This window comes from Pteronotus mesoamericanus, unplaced genomic scaffold (genome assembly GCF_021234165.1).
Source record: "Pteronotus mesoamericanus isolate MK-2021 breed Mesoamerican mustached bat unplaced genomic scaffold, CSHL_Meso_final contig_105, whole genome shotgun sequence".
In the NCBI taxonomy this organism is placed as follows: domain Eukaryota; kingdom Metazoa; phylum Chordata; class Mammalia; order Chiroptera; family Mormoopidae; genus Pteronotus; species Pteronotus mesoamericanus.
In genome coordinates, this window is record NW_026555006.1 from 3,904,491 (window position 1) to 3,930,641 (window position 26,151).

A 26,151-nucleotide genomic window follows, 5' to 3' on the forward strand; every position below is an offset into this window, starting at 1 on the left:
TAGTAGACAAATTACGAGGCTGTCACAATGCATAGTCTAGAAAACAGAAAAAGCCTGGCCTTGTGCTAAAGCAGTGATAGTGAGGATGGAGGGAACTCAACTGTTAAAAAGAAGAAATGACCTCTAAGGGCCCATTTGAATGTGGAAGGTGCAGGAGTGGGAAGAATCCTAGATTAAGCCCTCAAGGTTAGTTTGTTTTCTGATCTCCATCCCTCCCTCCATTCTCCAATAACAAAACGGTCATCACAACACATTGCCTTTTAAAGTTTTATTGAAGTTTAACGGTACAATCAGTATTTATTTATTTAGTTAACCCCAGTACAAAAATACAGTTGACAACTTGACAAAAATGGCTCTGCCTAGGGCTTAAAGGTTTGAGTTCCTCCAAAAGTAACAGGGAAAGCATGCTTCCCGCTGGGCTGAGGCCAGGCACACAGCCATTACTGCACACAGGTGTGCACACAGGGAAGCCCAGGCAGGGGGAGGAAGTTGTAGGGATTCCGAAAGAAGGCTTAAATCATTCCCAGGAGAAAAAGAGAAGAATCAGGGTGGTCTCCTTGGTGGGGACAGAATTACTCATTTACATTCAGAATTTGTTGTTTGAAATGATTAGCAATTTCTGCAATTTTAACATTGTAGAAAAGATGCTCCTGGTCTCCTTTCACCACCAAGGTGAGTAAAGCGGGAGGATATGGAAAAAGATTCAAATACTTAAGTGCGAGGAGTAAACCTCCAAATGGCTCAAGTTTTGTGTCAAAAGGTGTTGACCCTTACATTCAATGACAAATAGACACTTAGGTCAGAGGGGCAAGAGAAGGAAGTCAGCCACATGCTGCTGGATCCACAAACAGGAAGACCAGCTTGTTAGCAGAACTCTTCCACAGTGAGAGAGCGCCTTCCTATGCAGGAAGGAGCAAGGTTTCCTGGTCCATTTATCCTGCTGCTTTCCTCCCAGAACACTAACTTTGATGAAAGAAGGGATACATCCATGTTACAACTCATCTTCAAGATGTTTCTGTTGGTAGGCATCACCCGTCAATCTTTCCTGAGCTTCCTTCATTCCCTGAACAACTGTGAAATAAACGTTGGGGGGGGGGGGGAGAGTATGAAGTAGAGCTTTAATACTTGACATCTGACAACCAATATAGATTTTTATATTTTAAGAGAAATATGGGAGGAGTACTGGATCTGGAGTCAAGATCTAGTTCTAGATTTTAGCCCTGGGAAGTCATTTTACCTCTGTGAATTTGTTTCCTCATCTATAAAATGAGATAATGCTACTTTGCATAGGATTATTGTAAAAAGGCAATGAGAATGGATAATGAAAGTGTTTTTATAAGACATCAAGTGCTACAAAACTGTTAGTAATTACTTTGCTTACCCTCCAGGATTAGAGTTGAACCCATCATAGACTGTACATGTTCACTTGACACTAGGAATATAAAATATCTTCCTACTTCCCCCATTATATCTTTTGGATGAATGTTCATTTTATTTCCTGTCAAGGTTACAGGTTACACTGATATGTGAGTGTGCGCATGTGCTGTGAGGGGAGATGGCCTTCGCTGAAGGAGGTGGTCATTCCCAGTAGCCACTATATATGGAAGAAGCCAAGTTCTCAGGCGAAAGACAAAAACCAGAAAGAAGGCCCTGGAGAGATGGGAGATGAAACTTCATGTCTATCTCACAGGGTCCCTCTTGTGGATTTAGATTCCAAGGAGGGCAGCTCTTTTAATACAGGCTCCCTACACAATGGCAGGCCAGGAGTCAGGCTGACCCAGTCTGTGAATCTCAGAAAGCAAGCTTATAACCTGGTAAGAGCCAGGTAGTATATAGTTTGTCACTTCCCTTCTGTTTAAAGACAGGTTTGCATGTCCCAGTGTCATGTTAGTTGAGCCACATGGGATTCAGGCAAAGGTCCGTGTCCACATTTAGGTTAATGTGTTAAAGGATGATACCAAGGTAGAGATGGCAGTGGTAACAGAGACGAAATTCTAAAGGAAAGGTGAATGTCAAGGGTCAAGAGTTGGGGACCTAAAGTTCAGCAGCTCTTTTTCATGTAGAAAATTTCCCTTTCATACCAACCACCAGTAATTTGCATTTGGGTAAAGAAGACATGATGGTATGGATAACCTCTCCAGATCTCTTTCCTCTCTCTAATTTGAGAAATTAACAGTCTCAAGGACTCAAAACATAAAATGATCAACAACCTGGTAGCATGGCAATGAGGACACATGACAACTTAACAAAGAACCCCCTTTTACATGTGGTACAGGGAACTTCAGAAGGAAAACAGGGACAGTACTGGTGTGAATTTCAACCCCTGCACCTAGAATGACTGCACAAGGATCAGAGGGGGAAAAAAGTGTAACTGTCTTAGGACTTCAACCTTCCTTCACCTGTGCTGATGCTGTTCTTCCTAGAATATGCTTTTTGCATTTTTCTGAGGGCTAGTCTCATCCTTCAGGACTAATTTAAGTCATCATCTCCTCTAGCAAGCCTTCAAGACTCTCCATGTTTGGCCACCACCACCCCTGACCTTCATTCTGTAACTTGAAATGTCCTTCTCCTATCTATCCATAGGGACAAATTCTTATCCTTCTGGGTCCAGTTAAAGTTTACTATCTATAAAACCTTTTAGACTTGAGCAGCTAATAGCTAATTCATACCCCTGCTTTGAATTCTTACAAGAAGAGTAATATTAATGCAGAGGGAAAAAAACTGTTCTGGACTGAACTCCTGGCTCTGTGACATATTAACTATGAGACCATGGTCAAGTGACTGTCTCTGTGAGCCTCAGTTCTCCAGTTTCCTGTGGATCAGTTAGCTCCCAACTGAACTGTAAGTAGTTAAGGAAGGAGGTCAGTCTTATTTTTCTCCTATATTCTACACAGGATCTAGCCAAAAGCTAGTCCTGCAGGAGATGCTCAGCTAACATGTTGAATTGAGTTTCCCATCACACACCTTACATGTGGTTCATTCTGGTGAAAGCTATTAGCAACACTCTCTTCTCCTTCAACATAACCATACCTTGCTCAGCATTGATATAGAAATATTTGTAGCTGGGGTTTCCACTCTCGTTGATAATTTCAGGACGCACCTTGCCACTGGGATCTATTGTAGACAAAATGGCACAGGGGTTGCAATAATTATGAGAGGTACTTCAAACCTGCCCATCTCTGCAGCCCATTATCTCACCACCCAACTCCCTGTTTTATGTCGTAGTCACAATGAACTCCTTGCAGCTTCCTGACTGCAACACCCCTCTTCCACATCTTGGCATGTGCTGTTCCTGAAATGTTCCTTTTCTGTTTGGTAATAATGAAATCCTGTATTTTTACTTGTATCCCCTATAAAATCTAGCAGAATGCTAGGTAAAGATTAGGTAGTCATTAAGTGTCTTCTATAAAACTGTTCCCGGGAAGACATTTGTCTGGTTATGGTATTCCATTGCCTCTGCTGCGCTATGGTCTCCAGGGTAGGAATTATGGCTTATCTGTATTCCTGGAATGCCTCACATAATGCTAGACTCACAGCTGATGCACAAATGATTGTTGAATGAATAAACAGGTAATCAATACTGTCATTGCTCACAAAAGGAGTTAGTTAATAGGAAAATCTTTCCTTCAGACTTGAAGTTCTGGCACTCAGAACTACCCCCACTCTCTTGAAACTAATTATTATGTGTTTTTGTTTTTAGCCATCCCAGTATGGTTTTACTAGGTGGAATCAGTGTCTTGATTCATCTCTCTCTCCTTCCACAGCATGGACCACCCCCAGGTTAAGATCTCTTGCCTTACCCAGGAAAAGAATTCGTGGAATATAACCCCCATCAGGGCTGAAATCTTCGTCCTTGGGCTCCTCTTCATCCTAGTAAGTGTAAACCTTCAATAAGATCATGTCTCCTCTCTCCTCAAATTTTTTCAGTGTTTTCTCCTCTCACTCAGGGTAAAGCCCCCAAGTCCTTTCAGTGGTCTATGAGGCCCTATGTGATCTGCCACCTGGGTACTTCTCTAACTTCATGCCCTAACCTTTGTTCAGTCTATTTCAAGCACACTAACCTGCTTGCTGTTGCTGTCATTAAACAAGCCAGGCACGCTCTTAACTCAGGCTTTTGTCCTTTTTACCCTCTGCCTGGACCCACTCCCCCCATTATTCTTACAGCTCACTCCCTTTTCTGCTTCAAATCTGCTCAAATGTTACCTTCTTTGAAAATCATCTTTGCAAACTATCCCCCATCCTTCATTTTCGGCCATAACATTTACCACCATCTGATGTTTGTCTGTCTCCCCATATTCAGGTCCCCATGGGTAATTCCAGTGAGGGCGGGTTTTTTTGTACTTTGCTAATTCCCAAAACATTACTGACTTGCAGAGTATTTCTTGAAGGCATGAATTAATGAGACTGATGTTTTAGCTACAATTGTGAAGTTACAGTCCTCCCAGGAGATATGATCACATAATCAGTTTTCTTTTTAAAAATCTCCGAAGTTGGAGAATGCTCACTGAAGACATTTCTGTTTCCTCTGAGCGGTGATTCTAACTAACCACAGAAAATGGCAAGGAGTTCATATACATAGGAATCAAGAGTAATTTTGTCATTTATGGAGTGGTCCCCATTTTAGAAATTGAATGGAGCTCTTTCTTCAGATAATATAACTTTGCCTTGAGTGAGGTGTATTAGCATTCAGGCTACCCACCAGTTATAAAAAATAATCCTTTAGCTGCCTCAACTTTTACCTGTTAATGTGTTTAGAAAATTTCTAGTACTATGTTTAAGTAAATGTTATTTTACAGAAATTTAGGTCTAGAAGTATTATCACAGCGCATCCAAGCATCCCACATTTGAAGAGTATAAAGCAGCAGAACCAGGCCACAGTCCTATTCTTATCACTTAATAGGCTCTGTGATCTTTACTAAGTCAATTCCTTCAAGCTTAAGATGCTCTTTCTGTAAAATGGGGACTGTATAAATGGCCTAAAAAGCCCTTCTAACTCTAAGATCTGATATGCTGATTTGGGAACCTAAGACCTCTAATCTATGTGAAGTACATGAAGGATATCTAATAAAGAAACAAGAAGGCTATACATATAAGCCTAGGACAGAGTAGGTTTTCAACTGAATCACATTTTGCAGGAAACTGTGGCCTGCCTGTGTGATTTTACCTTTTTATCAGCTACACAAAGATGTAAAAACATGTCATAATCATAGACTAAGAATGAAGAAACCTTAAAATTCAGTCATCTTATCTAATCCCACCTCTCCTACTTCCTTCCACAAGTAGAGGCTGATGGCTTTCTACCATATCTGACACAAGTCTAAGCGTCAAATGTTAAAATACATACATACAAGCAGCCAACTCTGCTAAATATTTTATACCATTAATAATGGTAATTCTAAAACAGTAAAGACAAGATTTTAACAGAAAGGAGAAATTCTAGAAGTCTTACCTCAAGATTTACCATAACAAAATTATGAGAAAGTTCTGAAATTTCTTTAGATTCTGCAAATTTGGGCTTTAAAGCTAGGGGGAAAAAAATTTTGTAATAGAAGAAAACATCATTGTTATATTCCAAACTCTAATTTGCTGAGCTAATTCATACAACTAACCCTTAAATCAGAACACTTGAATTCTGGTCTCATTTCTGCCACTTACTTGCATCGCTATGTGACCTTGAGTGATTGACTTGATTTCTCTAAAGCTTTTACTTCACTTATAAAATATAGATAATGATATACAAAAGAAAAAATTATATTTTGCTCTTTTACAGATTTCAATAACTTCTATTGAAAAATAAAGTAACAATACCACTAATGTATATATACTATTACATGAATTATTTATACTAATTTTATACTCCTTTTCTAACTAGAACTTTATTAAGTATAGCACAATGAACCAAAGCAGAAAGCCTGACTGAAAAGTGGCAGGGTGGTATAGCAGAACAACATGCTACAGAGATAATCTTGGTTCTAATTTGCTTCTCAAGTCCTCCAGGAAGACTTTTCTAAACTTCTCATGTCTCTCTCTGTACATTTCAGTTTCCTCTGATATTTACTGTCCACAGAACTACTGTAGCACTTAATCTCATACTCTTACTTAATTGCCTCACCTTCCAACCCCCTGCAAATATAACCGCAAATTTCTTGTGGGCAGGGAATCTGTCATATATTTCTTTGGTACTCCTTAAAGCAATCAGCAGTCACTGGGCCAAAGTCACTGCTCATATTTTTTAAATGCTACTATTTAAGAATACATCTGATGTTTGATCATTTTCACTTACCTTTGCAAGCTCCACACCAGGACTTATGGATAATCACCATCAAGGGCAATCCACTTAAAAACAGAATAAAGAAATCATAATCTAGCAATTCCACTTCTTGGTATCTATCCTATTAAAAATGACCAACCCACGAAGATTAATGTACAAAGAATTCGTGTAGTATGCTTTCAAAGGGGAGAATGTTAAGACAACCTATTCAATAACATTATTATAACAAAATTACTGATAAATTGACATTCCTGCAACCTTGCAAATTCGGGCTTTAAAGTCAGAGAGAGTCCTGAATGGTGTGGCTCAGTGGTTCAGGCATTGTCCTGCAAACTCGAAATGTTGCCAGTTCAAATCTTGGTCAGGGCACATGACTGGATTGTGGGCCTGTTCCCTGACTGGGGGAGTGCCAACCAATCAATGTTTTTCTAACACATCAATGGTTCTCTCTCTCTGTCCTTCCCTTCCCCTCTCTGTAAAAATAAATAACTAAAATCTTAAAAAAGAAAACAAACAACCCAACAAATCAACCTAGGGAGAAAAGACTGTAGAAGAAAACATCAAATTAAAATGTTAATAAAAATTTCCATTGGTATAATTTTTTAAAAAGATTTTATTTATTTTTAGAGAGGGGAAAGGAGGGAGAGAGGGAGAGAAACATCAATGTGTGGTTGCATCTTGCGCACCCCCTGCTGGGGACCTGGTCTGCAACCCAGGCATGTGCCCTACACTGGGAATTTGAACTGACGACCCTTTGGTTCACAGGCCAGTGCTCAATCCACTGAGCCAGACCAGCTAGAGAGGTATGATGTTAAATTATAAACTAGAATATAAAATTACTATGTGTAGTTTGGTTTTAATTATACAAATATGTACAGAAAAAAGAACCTGAAGGAAATGTACCAAAGCATAATAGCAGTTATCCCTGGATAGTGGGATTGCGGATTTTACCATACTTTCTATTTTTCAACAATTAAGTGTAATTTTTATAATCAGGAAGGAGAAAATGTTTTTCTTTTTTAGGATGAGTCACATAATCCATCTGAACCAGTCTGGGTCAGTTGAAACTCTTTTAAGTTCTTAAGGTTCAAGTGACGACTTGCAAGAGGGTCCTAGGTAAGCAGCCTTCATCCAGCCACCATATCAGCATACTATCATACACTGTACAACACTACTGGAGTACTCGTATTTACTGTATTTACCCTTCTTACCCCACCAGACTTGGAGCTGCCTTAAGGAACTCAGCTGTTTCTACATCCCCTACATCTGGCATATAAAATCGTATTATAGCAAACATGTATATCACATTTACTATGTACTGGACACTATTCTAAATATACATAATCCAATTTAAGAAATGTCAAATGAATTATGCGGCTCCTCATCAGAAGCCTACTACAAACCTCGGATGGATTTCTGCCTCTAAAACCTCTAAAAGCTTACAAAACAAATGAGCGGGGCAAGCTTAGGTAAGAAGTGGGATCTAGGTGCTGTAATAATGGCCAACATGTGCTATTTTTATTATATAACATTGTGCTGTGTGCTTTGAAGCCTTACAATAATCCTAAAATAGATATTACTAATGGTTTCATAACAAAAATGAGAAAACTGGATTCCCAAGAGCCTATATATTTCACCACATAAAATCTAGATTCTGCAATTTACTAATTCTTAAGTCTGAATTCAAAACCAGTGAGTTTTCGGGCCAGTATCATCTACTTCAACTTAAAATGGCAATCCAGAATTCATGGGCTTATACCCAACTTAACCAATAATTAATTAACTTAGAATCAGAGAATGAAAGTTGGAAAAAGACTTAAGAGATTTCTTAGTCCAAACCTCTATTTCACACAGGAATCCTCTCTCATGTATCAGAAACAAAAGGTGGTCCACATTGCTGGATAAGCAAAAGATGTATCACCAACCAAGGAAACCCATCCTTTTAACAGCTCCATGCACTCACAGAGAAGTTCAGAATGTTTTGCTTTCTCTTTTCTCCCAAGCAAACTACTATTAAGCCTTCTAAAACAGAGATCAGCAAATTACAATCAGCAGATCAAATCAAGCCCACTGTTTGCTTCTGTAGAGCTATGCAATACAAATGTTTTTCATTTTTAAATGGTTGAAACAAGTCTAAAGAATAGTACTTTGTGGTATGTTAAATATAATTCACATTTCAGTGTACATAGTTTTATTAAAACACACTCACACCTTTGTACTATCACTGCTTTTGTGTTACAATGACAAAGCTGGTAAGCTGCAACAAAGATGCTATGGTCCACAAAGCCTTCTGGCACTTTGCTGACCCTTTTTCTAGAGTGACAGTTCATATATTAATCCTTCTGTGAGGCCTTTGCAAAGCCACCTTCTCTCAACAGCTAGGTAGTTTTTTCCTCCTCTGGGCTCTCAAAGCATTCTGTTATCACCCTCTAACTTCCAACCCTTCACATCCTATAGTTATCTGTTTATTTGTATTTCCCACCAAATTAACTTCTCAAGGGCAAAGACCACTGAACTCATCTTTGAAAATCATAAGCACTGGTAAGACAGGTATCTATCATTTGTTTACTGATATCAATAAAAGAAAGACAAGTTTAAAGTTACATTTGCCTTGAAATACAGAATGAAGCACAAGTTATATAAATTATAATCACTCATCTCTTACTAAACACTACCGAAATACTATTTCAGCCTAAGGCACAACAGTAATATATAGGGGCGGGCAACAATAGGTTTACAGTTGTAATTCAAATAAATAATACAATGATAACTGTTTTGCATACTCACAACTGTAAACCTACTTTTGTCCACCTGTATGTGTATCTGAAATGTTACATTAAATAGCCCTGGCTGGGTGGCTCAGCTGGTTAGAGCATCGCCTCCCACACCAAAAGGATGTGGGTTCCACCACAGTCACATACCTCGGTTACAGGTGCAAGCCCTGGTTGCGGTGCATACAGGAAACAACTGATCAATGCTTCTCTCTCACACTGATGTTTCTCTCTCTCTCACTCTCCCCCTTACTCTCTCTAAAAACCATATTCTGGGGCAAGGATTAAAAAATAAATAAAATAAAATGTCACATTAAATAAATTACATGAAGCCCTGGCCGGTGTGGCTCAGCTGGTTGGAGCATCATCCCCTACACCAAAACGTTAGGGGTTCAATTCCCGGTCAGGGTACATACCTAGGTTGTATGTTCAATTCTTGGTTGGGGCGAGTATAGGAGGCAACCAATCGATGTTTCTTTTCTCTAAAATCAATACATACATTAAAAATAAATAATTTTAAAAATAAATTACACGAAGAACATTGCTACATTAAGTGCAAGAGATTGTAGTCAACTCTCTTCTTCTAAAAGATTTTATTAGATGAAATAATTTAATGGTTATGTCATTCACTTCCACTAGAATCAAAGCTTCCCAAGGACAGAAACCATTTATCATTAAATCCATACCCCTGAACAGAGACTAGCAAAAAGTTTAGGTACAATACTCAAAAACTATTTGTGGTATGAAAGAAGGGCCACTGCAGACGCAGAGCTGTGCCATCTTCAGTTTCTGTTCACAATTGTTTTAAAACAATTAATCCAAACATTCCGTTCTCCGACGATTCAGAGAGAGGAAATCAAAGGAGTGTGTTATCACAAGTAGAACCCAATCTAAGCCAGCCTGATCCATCTGAGCTCTGTCCTCTGGAGAAATTTGCCAAGATCCTTCAAGTTGTTCTCCATTCTTTCTAGTCTCAAAGGATGTCCTAAACTCAAGGCCTGACACAGAGGCATTATGCAAAGGGTCAATCAGTCACAATAGTTCTAGTACCACACAACAATATGCTCTGCAGGCCTTGATTATTCTTCCCAAAGAAATACTGTGCAGCAGAGGTTAGACAAGTAGTCACGGCGTTCTCCCATCCCACTCTGGTTAGTGCAGGCTCTGACTCAGATACTGCAGAAACATGTTGGCTAGTTGAGGCAGGTTCTCATTGTTAGGATGCATTTTGGTGTAGGAAATAAACTGGCGTCGAAGGCGACTCAGTTCTGCCATGGTCAAGGGCCGGGTAAACCGAAGGTGCTCGGTGGTGCCAGGAAGCTTAAGCAAGTCTCCTGGGACCGCGTTCTTCTGAGCTTCCATCAGTCCTGCCACCACCTGGCCAGTGACCTGATCCAACTGGTGCAGAAAGCTGCCAGAGGCAAGGGGCTGGGACTGTGTAGACTGATGAGGTGGAGGAGCCTGGTTCTCAAACAGGGCAGCCCGGATCGCTGCCAGGGGCAATGGTTCCTCTAAGCCCACCAAGGTGAACAGGGGTCTGTCCCACCGGTTTCGAGAGTCGGGAGCCTCGAAACGCAGCATTAGAGCCTCCAGAAGTTCGGGAGAGTAAAAGGCACTAGACGTATGTTTTGCAGGTTTCTCAAATTCCGCAGTCACGAGAGCTGGAAGATCTGGCTCCCTGGTTTCCTCCCACTCTAATTCCTTAGATACTTCTGCCTGAACTCCTCCATTTACTACCGAGTCCACTGCTGCTGGTTCCCTGAGGAAACCGGTGCCCGCTGTCAAAGGTCTTCCTCCCTCTTCAGCACGCGGCCGCCAACTCACAGTGACTTTCTGGCTCCGACTGTCCGCGTCTGCCACTCGAGGTCGCCTGTTCAGACTGCCCGGCCGTACGCAGTAAATTAGGCAGAGTGGGGTGCGCGCTGCCCGCGCCAGGCAGTAGAGCTCGTAGCGGAAGCCCTTGATATAGTTAAGCGAGTCAAGGATGACCACATCTTGACGACTCAAGCGCCGCTCTACCGCGGCGCGTAGAGCCCCACGCAACGCCTTTTCACGAGCCGAATCGCCGTACACTGTCGCATCCTCCACGCCCAGCACCGCCGCGTCGTCCACCACGTACACCGCGCGGCCCTCAGCTGCCAGCACCCGGCGGAGCTCCTCTGCGCGTCTGCTCTTGCCGCAGTACGGCAGCCCGCAAAATACCACGAGCGGCATCCTCCCAGGGCGCGGCCAAGCGCAGCCTCGAGCGCCAACTTCCGGGTTGTCGGTGAGCGCGACGAAACCCGGAAGTGAAAACTGAACTTCCGCCACCCATTGACCCTTAAAGGACCTCTTGTTTCTATGGAAACAGTTACTAGACCCAGTTCCTGTTCTCTAAGAGAGGAGGTGGAGACTGGAATGGCATCTCCTGCTTAGTCAAGTGTTATAGGCCTCACCAGAGTGTTATCTTCCTGCGATCAAAGGCGTTACCCATTCATCTCTAATGGGGCCTTAATGTGCATTAAATATTGCTAAAACCACCAGAAATATTGCCAATTGTATTTGGCATATAGAAAACAATTCACAAGTGCTAGTTTTCCTTCATCCTTATCCCCAGTGACTCTCAATAACTGTTTATTCAATAACCATTTCAATCATTCAACATCTCCAAGTTTGGGGATTCGGAGAGTAACATAAAACAGTTCCCCCATAGGAGATAAAGGGTCTGAATGGGAAGAGTTAGGCACCAATAAGCAGAATAATATATGCTATTAATGAATGGTGGATGGATGTACAAAAGATTAGGTTATAACAGAAAAGGGAAAAAATACTGCCCAGAAAAATAGCTCTAGACTTTATCTAGAAATAGTCATTTGATTTAGAGCTTGAAAAACTAATAGGAATTTTTCTCCTAGGTAAGGTTGCCAGATAAAATAAAGGATGCCTAGTTAAATTTGAATTTCAGATAAACAACAAAAAATGTTTTTAATATAAGTTGTCTTCAGACATTAAAGGAGGAATATTTAAAATGACTGCTTACCTGAAATTCAAATTTAACTGGGCATCTTTTATTTTTATTTGCTAAATCTACTCATGCAGGTGTGAGACTCAGAACCATGAAGCTGTAGGATCTGTTCTAGCAAAAGCAAACAGTATAGTTTGCAGAAGTGTGTTTCTGTGCAAGTGTGTGTACATATAAAGTAGGTGCACATACACATTGGGTCTCTGTATCCCTCCAGGACAATATAGTAGAGAATACTCGAATCTTGGCTCTGCCACTTACTACTGTGTAAACTATTGTCAAGTTATTTAACCATTCTGTATCTCAATTTCCTCTCCTGTATAACAGTTCTTATTTCACAGGCTGAAGCAACCTCATAGGTTATAAGAATTAAATAAATTAATGCATGCAAAGCATGTTTCTCTCCTGTTCCACCTTTTTCTTCCCCTTTGTATCAGTTTCCTGTGCATAGACTAAAGCTACTTGGAACTTGAGACTACTCAATTTGAGCCTAGTAGGCAGTATGGTTTACTGGTTGAGTGCAGGCTCAGAAGCCAGAATGCCTGTATCTGAATCTTGGTTTCACCACTTACTAGCTGTGTCATCTTGGACAAGTTATTTAAGTGCTCTGTGCCTTAGTTTTCTTATCTCCAAAATGAAGGTAACAACAGTATCCACCTCAAAAGAGTTATTATGAGAATTAAACTAATTCACATAGTTCAATGACTGGTGCATACTAAGCACTTGTTAGATGTTAGATAATACTGTTGTTATCAGGCAATACTCAGTTCTTGCCCTGCTTTGGCATGACCTTCACCTGAAATTAATGCTAAATTGAAGTCTGAAAAGTGTTGTACCAGCATACATAACCTAAAACCGTATCTTGTACCTGGCAGCTGCTTCTCTCTTTCCATCTTCTAGTGTCCTCCAATGAATATGATCTCCAAAACCTAGAAGGAAAGAGTCTTATAAACATTCACACATAAACAAAGAGCAAAGACCCAAGAAAGAAGTATGGCATGTTCACCCACAAAAAAGGCTTTCCTCTGTCAAGAGCATGGTGTTCAAGTCCCAGCTCCACCACTTTCTGGGTGTATGGGACCATGGACGGTCCCATACTTCAAGTTTCACTTTTCAGACCTGTAAAATGGAGATAACATTGCCTACTCATAGTTTTTAAGGAAATTAAATAATGTCTGTAAAATGCTTTGTAACCTAACACAGGAGTATGCAAATAATATAAGAATGAATGAAAATTTTCCACAGAGTAAACATAAAGCAGGTCACAATAAATCATTACTAGTTGAAGACAATATAGCAATATAAGTTTAGAGTCAGAAATTCATGTGTGTGGACTCCACTCCCTATCAAATGTGTGAATTTTGTGAATAAAGTAAGCTTTCCAAGTCCCAATTTCTTCATCTGTAAAATCAAGATAATAATAACCTCCATGTGTTGGTGTAAGGATTAAGTGAGCCTATATTTTTAAAGCTATTTTTGTTTTTATTCCCCACACTTCAGCCAGAATGATATTTTAAAATCACATCTGTGGTGACTAAAAACTTTTCAGAGGCTTTCCAATGTCCTAAAAAGGAAGGTCAAACTCTTGTAGCAGGACTTACAAAGCCTTTCAGAATATGGCACTTGCCAACCTCTCCAGGCTCACTTTCCATACTTATCCTAAAATCCTATACACAAAGTTTCTTTCATTTCTTTAAATGCAGCATGCACTTTTTCCCCTCCAGCTTTCATAATCACTGTTCCTTCTGTCTTTCCGTCCACCTTCACTTCCAATTCATTCTTCAGATATGAACCTAAAGGGCATTTCTTCTGGGAAATTTTCCCTGATTCCTAAAGCACCCTATTCTTGCCCCAGGACAGCATTTCCCAAGCTGAACTGTAAACGTTGGATATGTCATGGTCTCCATTTCCCCAAGGAGAATTTTCTAAAGGCTGGGACCATATCTGTCTTACTTCCTCCTGTTTCCTCAGCACTTAGCACTATATTTCGCCAATGAATCTTATTTCAGCCATAACATAATGATTTAATTTTATATCTGGAAAATGTTAATGATCATAATAATGCTGTTATTTACTGGTCACCTTATTATGTAGGCCTGGCATGCCACACCTGTTATCTCATTTAAATTTGGCAATAATTTACAATAATCCTCTTTTACTTAACTTCTCTATACTTCCGTTTTCTCATCACTAAAATAGGTATAAACCAACAGTAAATGAATAGCAGCTTTTATTATTCTTTACAGTTGAGACTTCCAAGGTCAGAGAAGTTACATAACCTGTACCAGGACACATAGTTGGTAAATGGCCAAGCTGGGATTTAACCTTCAACTTTATGATTTTCATTTACTATACTATTTCCCAGGCCCTTCTTTCCCAGAACTAAATTCAAATTTCCATCAGTGTTAACACAGAAAAATAAATAGCTCATTAAAATGAGCACATGGGGACAGAATCTAAACTAATCATCATCCTTTTTTATTCCCAAAAGCATGGGCTGCTGGCCAAGAGAAAATGTGTCACTTGCCTAGGGCACTAAGTCTAATCCTGAAGAGTGAATGATTAAGTAATAGTGAAATTGAGAGGGTGCTCAGAAGAATTAGAAGGTACCTAATGTAATCCCCATCATTCTACTTGTCAATACCTAAACTCAGGCAACTTAATCCTGCTTTGGCACAATGCCAGACAAGACAATCAATGAAATCCTAGATAAAAAGGACTTTCAAAATGTACTCACAGTAATAAACACAAACACAACGTAAACTAAAACCAGACGAGGAACAGTGAGTAACAACTGAAAGATAAGGCAGACCTGAAAGCAAACGTCCATTATATGTGGCAAAATGGGAGAAACAAACCTGAGACTCCACTGTCAGAGACTATAATGATTCCATGTCAATAGAACTCCCCAGTTTCCAGATTATTCAAATGCCAAACCTTTCTAGAGAAAAACATTCCCCACTTTAGGTCTTCGGGAGAGCCAATGGTGAGCAATAATTATGAACTCACAGTTATAGCTACCTAAATGTGTAATAAAAAAAAGTCAGCACAAGCAAGAGTCTATAGAAGAACAAATAGAATTAGAGCCCTAAGAACTTCAGATACTAGAATTATCAGCCACAGAATACAAAAATAACTATGTATGAACATGTAAAGAAATAACACATGGGATCACAAAAATGGGCATTCAACAACACACAAAATAAGCAAATCTGTAAAGGCACAAAAATAGAACTTTTAGTAATTAAAAATATCATTGTTGAAATACAAAATCAATGGATATTCAGGGATAAGAAGAAATGTGTTATTAAGCCACAGAAAGACAAGGAGGAAACAAATGCATACTGCTAACTGAAGATGCCAATATGAAAATGCTACATAATGACTGATTCCAGCTATGACATTCTGGTAAAACTATGGAGAGAGGAAAAGGATCAGTGGTTGCCAGAGGTTCATGGGGGAGGGAGATATGACTAGGTAGGAAAAGGAATTTTTATAGCAGAGAAACTATTTCCTAGGATTCTGTAATGGCCGATACATCTTGTTATGAGCTAAATCGTGTCTCCCCTACCAAATTCAATTATGTTGAAGTCCCAGCCTCCAGCACCTCAGAGCATGGCATGTATTTGGTGACAGGGTTTTAAGGGGTAATTAAGTTCAAGTGAGGTCATCAGGATGGACCTTAATCTAATATGTCCTTATAATAACAGATTAGGACACAGACACATACTGAGGGGAAAAGCATGCAAAGACACACAAAGAAGGTGCCCATCTACAAGACGAAACCGACCCCGGCAACCATATGATCTTGCTTGACCTTCTAGCCCCTAGAACTGGGAAAAAACAATTTTCTGTTGTTTAACCGAGTCTGTGGTATTTGTATGGCAGTTCTAACAAACTAATACATATGTTCATTATACATATTATATGTTCATTAAAATCTATAGAATGTACAGCACAAGGAGTGAACCTTAATGTAAACCATGGACTTTAGTTAATAATAATGTATTGACACTGGCTCATCAAATTGTAACAAAGTACCACTAAATGTAAGATTATTAATAGTAGAGGAATCTGGGGGAGGGGGAAGATAGGGGGGTAAGAGCTTACATGGGAATTCTGTATTTTCTGCTCAATTTTTTCTGTAGACCTTAAACTGCTCCCAAAAAAAGTCTATTTATTAAAAACTAATACAATGGATAGGTTAAAACAGGAACTTAGAGACAGGTATAGGGATAGATTAGAAGCTATCCAAAATGCCACACAGAGAGATAAGGAGATAAAAGTGTCAAGAAGAGGCCAAGAGATATAAGGTAGATGAAGTAACAGATTAGTATATATAAGACTGGAGTCTCAGAATGAGAAGGGAAAGGGACCTATTTGAAGAGATAATATCATTGGGGTGAAACACTTGGGTGACAGGAGAACAGGAGCAGGAGGAAATACATACTTTTTAAAGGATGAAACCATGTTAATATATTACATACTTAAAAAATAAATTTGCATTTTTAAAAAGAAAAAAGATAATGACTAAGAATTTTCAAGAACAAAGATAAAACAGAAATGTGCGGATATAAGAAGCACAAGATATAATGCCTGGGACAAATTACAAAAATCAAAGTACACAGAGTTAAATTTTAGTGAAAATGCAGAATAACAGAAACACTAAGATCTTAAATGCATTTCAAGGAAAAATAATACATTTCCTACAAAAGATCTATAATTTGACTAACAGGACCAAACCAGAAATCAGAAGACAGTAAAATACAATCTATAAAATAAAATGCTGAAAAAGATCTCCAAACCTAGAAATATGTGCCCAGCAAACCTATCCTTTAAAGACAAGGGTAAGATAGACATTTTTAGAAAAACTAAGATATTTTTTCACCATCAGGTATTCATCACTTGTTATCTCAATAAATAAATATTTATTGAGCAGTACTGTGTAGTGGTTAAAATCATGGATTCTATACCTAGTTTGAATCCTAGTTCTGCAGCTTACTAGCTGTGTGACTTTGGGCAAGTTACTTAACCTCAGTTTCCTCAGCTGTAAATAAGGATAACAACAGCAGCTACTCATAGGGTTGCTGTAAGGATTAAATAAATGACCACATTAAAGAGCTTAAACCTGGCTAGTGTGGCTCAAGGGACTGAGTGTTGGCCTGCACACCAAAGGGCTGCCGGTTTGATTCCTGGTCAGGGCGCATGCCTGGGGTGCAGGCCGGGTCCCCAGTTGGGGGCACACGGGAGGAAACCAGTACGTGTATCTCTCGCATATCGATATTTCTCTCCCTCTCTTTTACTCACCTTTCCCCTCTCTCTAAAATATAAATAAAATCTTTAAAAGAAGAAACGTCAAGCATTGTTAAATAAATAAATAAATAAATAGCTAGCTAGCTTAGAGCTGTCTGGGACTGGAGAATTGGCTACAAGTTTTTGCTATTAATATAATATGCCAGCCGCTAGTATAACTTTACAAATATTGATCGTTAGAACATCCTTAGAGGTAGGTACTCTTATTTATCCCATTTTACAGATGAGAAAACTGAAGTACAAAGTTTAAGTAACTTTCCCAAGCTGACATAGCTAGTTAAGTATCGGACCTAGGATCTGAACCCAGGTAGTCAGAGTCCAGACTCCTTGCCTTTAAGCACTACACAATGTTAACCTCCAAAGTAGAAGGAGGTAAAGACAAAGAGGAAAGGGATGGAGCAAATGATGCTGAGCCTGGTAGACCACCGTAATAACTCTGGCTTTTACTACACTCTTGGAAGATTTTGAACATAGTAGTAATATGAGGTAATTTATGTTTTAAAAATTGCTCTGGCTTCTGTGCTAAAAACAGAATATAGGGGGTGTTACAAGTTGAATTGTCTCCCCCCACAAAAGACTTGTAGGAGTCATGACCTCCAGTATTTCAGATTGTGACCTTATTTGGAATAGAGTCTTTACAGAGGGGACCGAGTTAAAATGAGGTCATCGGGGTGGGCCCTAACCCAATGTGACTGGTCTCCATATAAAAATATGCACCGAGGGAGAATACAGCCACATGCAAGGAGACGGGTCTGACGCAGATTCTACTTCAGCCTTCAAAAGAAACCAATCCTATTGATACCTTGATTTCAGACTTCTAGCCTCCAGAACTGTGACACAACAAATTTGTTATTTAAGCCACTCAGTTTGTGTTAATTTGCAGCCCTAGCAAACTAATGCAGAGAATAAAAGCAAAAGCAAAGGAGAGTAGTAAAGTAGTTATTACAACATTTCAGGCAAGCAATGACGACAGTTTGGACCAACTGTGGTGGTAGAGGGAGTAAGATAACTTTCAAATTCTGACTATATCTTGAAGGCAAAGTCAAAAACATTTTGCTATGGATACAAGGTAAGATAAGGATGAATCTAAGGTTTTTGGCCTGGGCAGCTGGAAGAATGGAGTTGCCATTACCCTGTGAAGTGAGTTTTAGAAAGGAACATTAAGAGTTTAGATTTGTCCCTCACTAGTGTGACTCAGTTGGTTGGGCATCAACCCACAAAGCAGAAAGGTCACCAGTTGGATTCCCAGTCAGGGAATATGTGAGGCATGTGAAAGAGGCAACCGATGTTGACTCCCTCTCTTTCCCTTTCTCTAAAAATAAATAAATAAAATCTTGATAAAAACAGATTTTGGATTTGTATATGTTCACTTTGAGATGCTTACTAGATACAATTAGACATGCTAAATTAATCAACTGAATATCTGAGCCTGGAATTCAAAGGAGTTACGAGCATATGGATGTTATTTAAAGCCTGAGACTGAGTAAGACCCCAAGGGAGTGAGTATAGATGGAGAGGGAGTCCAAGAGCTCTGAAGCACCCACAGGTTAGTGGAGATAAAAAAGAACAAGCCAAAGCCAAAAGAAGGAACTGCCAGTGAGAAGGGCAGAAAACCAACAGCGCAGAGTCCTACATTCCAAGTGTTTCAAAAACGCTTCAAGAAGGAAGGGTGATCAACTGACTCCAATATTCCTGTTAAATTAGAAATGACCACAGGATTTAGCAACTGAAGAACAATGGTGACACTGACAAGACCAGTTTCAACAGAGGAATAAGGATGAAAGCATGATCGGAGCACATCATGATGGCCCGGGGAAGAATTAGAGAACTAGTACATAAAACTCTTCCAATGGATTTTGCTGTCGGGGGGGTCTGGGAGGTTGTTAAAGGGAGCTGTGAGTTGATGAAGTGTTTTAATTCAATAGGGAGGTAAGTATAAGTCATTGAAAGTTGACAGAAATGATATAATGGTAGAAAAATGATGGTACAGGATGAGAAGGGAAAGTAAAAAATATCTTGAGTAGCCCTTGCTAGGTAGCTAAGTTGGTTACAGCATCATCCCAATAGGTCAAGGTTGTGAGTTTGATCCCCAGTCAGGGCACCAACAAGAAGCAACCAATGAATACATAAATAAGTGGAACAACAAATTGATGTCTCCATCTCTCTCTCTTTCTCTCTCTTTGTCTCAAATCAATAAATTAAAAAAATATATATCGTGAGTATGTGAAAGGACATGTGACTTGACACTCAAGTAGAGGGATTAACCTTTGTTAGGAGCACAGACAGTTTATCCAACAAAGACAGGAAAGGGAGAATGTATGAACACTGGTGCTAAAAGGTAGGTAAATGTAGTGGTGCAATTTTTGAAAGGCCTCTTCTAATTTCTTCTGTCTTCTGTATGAAGCATGGTCACCAGCTGAGAGCAAGAATTGTGGAAGAAGTATGGGAGGTTTGAAAAAACATGAGGAAATAAAAAACAGTCCTCTAGAAGAGAAGAACCAGAGAAACTAAATAAATAAATAAAGGGCACGTTTCAGGAACAAAGTGATTCCAGAAGAAAGCCTAGATACAGGGAATGGTGAGCAAATAAATTGGTAGATATGTAGATAAATCAAAATATTATCTGTATAAAAATATGTAATGCTCAATTTGTAGGGTTTTTAAAAAAAGAACAAAAGTGCTAGAAAAAAACTGCTTACAAGAGGAAGTGACTGAAGTTAAAATGTTCTTAATAACATTAAGACATTAATGTTAGATTTTGTTAAGTATGCAAGTAAAATTTCAAGAGTAACCACTAAAAGAACTAGAGTGTCAACTTCCAAGATAATAAAGGAGATAAAGCAAAATAAGACAAACCAAATAACCAACCCCCAAAGAAAGGGCACAAAAAGATAAAAAAGTATAGAAAAAACAGTAGCAATGGAAACCAGATGAAAAAAATAAGATGAACTCTGTCAGTAATCACCACAAACATAAGAGAACTGAACTTGTCAGAGTTAAAAGACAAAGATGGTCAGCTTTTGGTTTTTTTTAAAAAAGACCTATATGATATTTAGAAGAGCACTTAAAACAGAAGGATTTATAAAAGTCAAAAATAAAATGATCGAAACATATATATCAGGCAATATCAGCCAAAAGAAAGTCAGGGAGGCTAGATTAGTATCAGGTAAAATAAAAATTCTCCATAAACTTGGGCTATTCAGAAGCTAACTGACAAAACTTACAGTCACAGGCGGTTATTAGTAAGAGAACCCCTAGGACAGTGCAGCTCAATAGAACATTCTGCAATGATGGAAATGTTCCATATCCGCACTCTTAAATATGGTAACCACAAGCCACAGGTGGCTGGTGAGTACTTGAAATGTAGCTAATGCAACTGAGGAGCTAAATTTTTAATTGTATGCATTTAATTTTAATTAATTTAAAATTTAAGAGTCACATGTGGCTAGTGCTACTATATTGAAGAGCTCAAACTTAAGAGATCAGTTAGTCCAATCCTCTCATATTACAAAGGCCTAGAAAAGGGCAGAACCTATCCAAGACCACAAAGGAAGCCACAACCAGAATTTACATTTCTTGAGTCCTAGGTAACATGCTTCTGGTACTCCAGTACTTCCCTAACTGCCTTACTGCATATCCCTAAGAGTAAGTGTAGAGGTGTAATTTGAAACAGTTCACTACATGTACAAAATTTCTTTGAAAATTTATATTAAAAAGTAACTGAAATTTTCCATAATAGTAATAATCACCACCATTACTTTTTGAGTTGTTACTTTAAGTGATAATTACAATAACATAATGATAACAGCATCAGTGACTAACATTCACATGGCATTTATTACATGCCAGGCAGTTTTGCGTACTTTTACATGTATTGACTTCTTTAATCCTCACAGTAAATTTATGAGGTAGAAACTCTAATTACCCCCATTTTACAAATATAGCAGTAGAAGTTTATAGCTTGCTCAATGTTACACTGCCAATAAGTGGCAGAGCTGCGATTAGAACCTAGGTGGTGGAGTTCCAGAGTCTGTAGTTTAACCACTCACAACACTTTACTGCCTCTCTAGCAAAAACTAAATGAATAAATGGATAAAGGAATGTAACTTCACCAAAGCAGAATGAAAACACTGCCTTCAGATCTGGAAAATCTAGGTCCTTTTGTTTCCCTTCAGAAAAAACTTGAAAGTGCACAGTGTTTATCTAGTTACTAAAATCACCCACTCCCCGACACCACCCATCCTCACGCCCATGCCAACGTGTACATCTGAAGAGTCCAGTTTCCTAGAGTGTCACCTGCACAGCCACTTAATTTATGCCAGTTATCTGCAAAGTGAGCCCAAGGCTTCCATGTCAGCAACTCCTTCCTTAACAACATTAATTTTTTAAAAAGGAGGAAAATAAGGAAAGTGACCATTTCTAAGCACAGCATCTACATCAGACTTCCTTCATCCTAAAATTATTCCCATGAGGTACACTAAAGACATCAGAAGAGTATTATCCACTCCCTCCCAGCTGACAAAACAAAAGGTCAAGTGTCAGAGCTGGCAGCCAAGCCTCTAAAACAGGGATCACTGTACCTGAGAGGCAAAATAACATAGTGGCTGAATAAAGTCTGTCTGTTGTCAAACAGACCTGGATTGGAATTCTAGTTCAGCCACTTACTGTTTTCACAAATGCAAAAATACGGCTATCAAAAATATCTACTCCATAGGGTTGTTGTGAATAAGACACAATGTGGAATGTAAACACGGCATATGTGTCAGTGCCTAATTTTTATTCCAGAGACTTGACAATCATCCATTTCGGTTTCAGGAGGAGAGCACATGAACTGCCCCCACTGAGAGCTTTCTCATTCCTGCTCTAACATCTTTAAAGGAGTTTCTGTATTCAGAGATAGGAATGGTGTACCTGTTAAGAGCACTGACTCTGGGATTTGTAGCCCACACTTACTAGCTGCGTGACTCCTGTGCCCCATGTTAGTTTCTTTAACTGTGAAATGGGGATAAGAATATTATCCAACTCAACTGTTACTATGAGGATTAAGCCAGCCAATGTGTGAAAAATGCACAGACCAGTGCCTGGAATATAGTAATGTACAGTAAATGTTACTCATTACACTTCCTCCCATAGGTGATATTGTCCAAACTTTTAGCAAATGGAGAATTTAACAAAATTATGTTAGAATGTTAGAGCTGGAAGAACTCTTAGGAATCATTTTTAGTCCAACTCTCTTATTTAATAAATGGTACCCAGGAAAGGCCACAGCTGGCTATATGTCTGACCAGTATTAAAACACAGGCCTCCTGATTCCTATCCAGTGCTAACTCACACCAAGCTACTGTACTTCCTCTTCTTAATGAAAACAGTAGTCATGCAGTCTCTCCTGTGTGCAAACTGCCAGCCATCTTCTGGAACAAGCCAGAGCTACTTACGCATCTGGGATGAAATTTGACTCATTAAGATTTTTGTGAACAAGTGCTTTAGGTAGCACTTTTTTGGGAGGTAAAGTAGGTAGGCTATAATTTATTTCCCAGGAATCCATATCCAAGAATTACAAACAAAATGAAAGCTTGAAATACTAATTCCTTTCAGGAACAATTAAATTTTGGGGGGGGAAGACCTAATGATAGGCATTAACTAAATACTTTCTAAATTTGTAACACAATATTAAGAGCCTTTTGCTTTTTAATTTAATCATCACAACACAGTCCCCCTGCCTCAACTTGCCCTCTTACATGTTCCTAGTTTCTTGGTGTCCCCTGCTCACAGTGCAAATCAGTGTGATGTAATTGTCTCCTTACCTGTCTTGATAGTCTTCAGACTACCTCCCATTCCACATACTCTTACAATGTGAACTCATTATTTCTCTATGTGGGGGTGAGAAGGTTAATGTCCCTCTCCCTTGAACAGGTCCAGACAGAGTACAGTGAAAGTGATGCTACATGACTTGCAAAGCTAGATGATAAAATGCTACACAGCCCTGGCTGGGTGGCTCAGTTGGTTGGGGCATCATCCCACACACTAAAAAAAGATTTGATTCCCCGTCAGAGCACATACGTAGGGTGTGGGTTCAGTCCCAGTCAGGGTCCATATGGTAGGCAACCAATCAATGTTTCTTTCTCTTTCTCTCTTCCTTTTTCTCTAAAATCAATAAACATATCTTTGGGTGAGGATTTTTAAAAATGCTATGCATTTCCACCTGTTTTTCGGGGCACACACTCTTGAAATCCAGCTGTCTTACTGTGAGGAGGCCCACACTAGGCCTTGAAGAAAGACCATATGGAGAAGTAACCAGCTCAGCTGAAGCCTCAGACATCATGGAATGAAGTAACACACCTTCCCCACTATGTCTTGTTTAAATTCCTGACCCACAGAATCATGAACATAATAAAACGACTTCTTTAAGCCACTAAATTTTGGGGTAGTTCATTATACAGCAATTATGACTGGAAAACCACACACAGCTTCATGTCTAACAAGGAATAAAAATACTGAATACAGGCCTCCACGCAGCTGCATACACCTAACAGAATAACTGGAACAGAGTAAATTATCTGTTGATGTCTGAGGTAGTTATTATTATGCCCATTTTTGCAGATGAAGAACTAAGCTTTGAGAAGTTAAGCAACTTGCTGTAGGCCTCTTAGCTGGTTAGTGGCAGAATAAATTGAAACTCAGATCAAAACCCACACTCCTAACACTATACTTGTCTCCCTTGGTACTTATAATTTTACGCTAAATACACAGTAATCTGTTTTAAAATGGGATTGTTAGTATTTAAAACATTCTGGCCCAGTATAATTTACCATACAATTTCATCACTGGGATGGAAACCCACATATCTCCTTCTCAGAGAAGCATTCCCTGACCCTCCTAATTCAAGTAATGCCATTCCCCCATCCTTTCCAGCCTTTGAACTACATCCCAGTTTCATTTTCTTTCCAGCACTTATCTCTAGCTGAAATTGTCTTATTAATCTGTTCACGTGTCTACTCTCTATCTCTCTGAGTTGAATATAATCTCCTGAAAACAGGAATGCCCAAGACAGTGCCTGCAAATATGATAAGTGATCAAAAATTACTTACTGGATTAAGGAGTCACTGTATTCAGGCACACTGAGTGTCCACCCAATCTCATCACACACCAATAAATGGACAAATAGGGAGGATAAGAGAAAAATAGAATTTAAGATAGCAGCAGAGTCATTCCATACAGTAAGGTAAGAACAAAAAAATGAAAGGGGAGGGGAATCAATGCTACCACTCACCCACTTAGAAAAGCATAAACCCTGAGTTTCAATGAAGATGTAGGTAATGTGATAGAGTAGGGAGATCACATCTCCTATCTTCCCTTCATAACCACTGACCCCTCAGTCCTCAAAAACAATTCATTTTCTTCAGAGACACTGACTGAGCCAGAGGAGGGACAATTGTTGGTGGGCCCTCTAACACTAGATCTTCTATCCTCTTTTAGCCCTTTCTTGTGCACCAGTTGCCCCTTCTTGGAACGCAGGTGCTGTTCCCCGCAGGGCAAGGAGGAGGCAGTAACCCAACTCTTTGGGGAAGAGGTTAAGTTGAAGAATCTTCAGATCCAGGGCAAGGCTCTCTGGATATGCAAGTCCCTGGAGGCCGTATTTCTCCTAGTAGCAAAGGTGGCGGTTCTTGAGGACATACCAAGCGCTAAGCACTACGAAGAGCTAGGGCCATTCTTTACCTCAATCCAAGAACAATTTACCCATCACATCACTTCCCACACCCGCTACTCCCTACCCTAAGATATCTTCTTCAAACCGCAGGAGCGGCAGGAGAATATAAAAAGGAATCTGGCGGGACCCAAGAGACAGAACTGGGGCGGAGGGGTGGGGGCGCCCGTCGAGTTAAGACGAGAAGAGGGTTGTACTAGGCTTGGGACCCAGAATAAGTTAAGATTAAGATAAGAACGCGGTCTGACCCTTTCCAAGCCCAGTATGTCCATCAGAAGAGGTGACCAGGAGCAGGAAACTGAAGCCCAGCAAACAGGTGGCCCCGAGACGAGGCCGCAGCTCCATGGTGATGCGAGGGACCAACGGGCTAAGCAGAAGCAGATTCCTAGCAGAAGGGCCGCGCCGGTCCCCAAAAGCTGCTTAATCCAATCCTCAGCGTTATCAGATTTTTTTTCCCCTAGCCCTGAAGGAAGTGATGTTAAACGGATGTGGGTGGTGCCTCCGGGGTCCCGATTGTGACCGAGTAAGTTTAAAGGTGCAGATTACGTAAAAGGGTACGGGTGTTGCTCTCAGGAGCACGTAGCTTCTTCCCCCTCCCTCATTCCCAGATTCTGGATGTTCACCGGAGCACCTAGAAAGAAGAGGTGGGCTGAGATAGTAGGCGGGGGGGGGGGGGGGGGGGGAGGAGGCTTCGGAGAACCGTTGCTCTAGCGTCCTTCAGCAAGCTAGCCCCGCCCACCAGGACAGTGGCACTTAAAATTCACAATGCAAATTCTTTCTTTTTTTGTCTTTCCACAACGTAAATTACTGATCGGCGAAGTCAGCCGCCCCAGATTGTCCCTTGGCCTCACCACTTCCCCCGCCGCAAATACAAAAGACTAGACGACCGGATTTCATTCTTAGGTTTCCGCAAGACCTGGGAAACCTGTTCTGCGGTATATGGTCTCCATATACCGCAAGAATGCCCCTTGCTGGAGAAGCAGCACTGGACCTCATTGTCTTTGCAACCTCAGTTCTTCAGTCAGGGATTATGCAGCTAACTAATGCCAGCTCCGAGAAAAAACCAAACTTGGTATCTTAGTGCAAAACT

The 26,151-nt window shown here is 39.9% G+C and overlaps 2 protein-coding genes across 2 annotated transcripts; both read right to left on the bottom strand.

Annotated features, from left to right (window-relative positions):
• Positions 1-259: 259 nt before the first annotated feature.
• On the bottom strand, positions 260-25,539 carry TXNDC12 (thioredoxin domain containing 12). The gene is made up of 7 exons (XM_054572998.1): positions 25,310-25,539; positions 12,912-12,972; positions 6,284-6,336; positions 5,450-5,523; positions 3,801-3,870; positions 3,031-3,114; positions 260-1,071 (listed from the first exon to the last, which is right to left on the bottom strand). Exons 1-7 carry the CDS (start codon positions 25,404-25,406, stop codon positions 992-994), a joined length of 519 nt encoding a protein of 172 aa, XP_054428973.1. The 5' UTR covers positions 25,407-25,539; the 3' UTR covers positions 260-991.
• KTI12 (KTI12 chromatin associated homolog) lies at positions 9,607-11,356 on the bottom strand. Its single transcript, XM_054572993.1, is given in 2 exon segments — positions 9,607-11,325; positions 11,327-11,356. Coding segments are annotated over 2 exon segments (1,161 nt in total). The 3' UTR covers positions 9,607-10,194.
• Positions 25,540-26,151: the final 612 nt, after the last annotated feature.

Bases quoted from the DNA above. Each gene is read 5' to 3' on its own strand.
- TXNDC12 (XM_054572998.1), bottom strand. From the start codon at position 25,406: ATGGAGCTGCGGCCTCGTCTCGGGGCCACCTGTTTGCTGGGCTTCAGT. The intron at 12,973-25,309 runs GTCAGACCGCGT...CTTTCCTTCTAG, and splicing joins ACATACTGGGCTTGGAAAGG to GTTTTGGAGATCATATTCAT. The intron at 5,524-6,283 runs GTAAGTGAAAAT...TTTTCCCCCTAG, and splicing joins CTGGTGTGGAGCTTGCAAAG to CTTTAAAGCCCAAATTTGCA.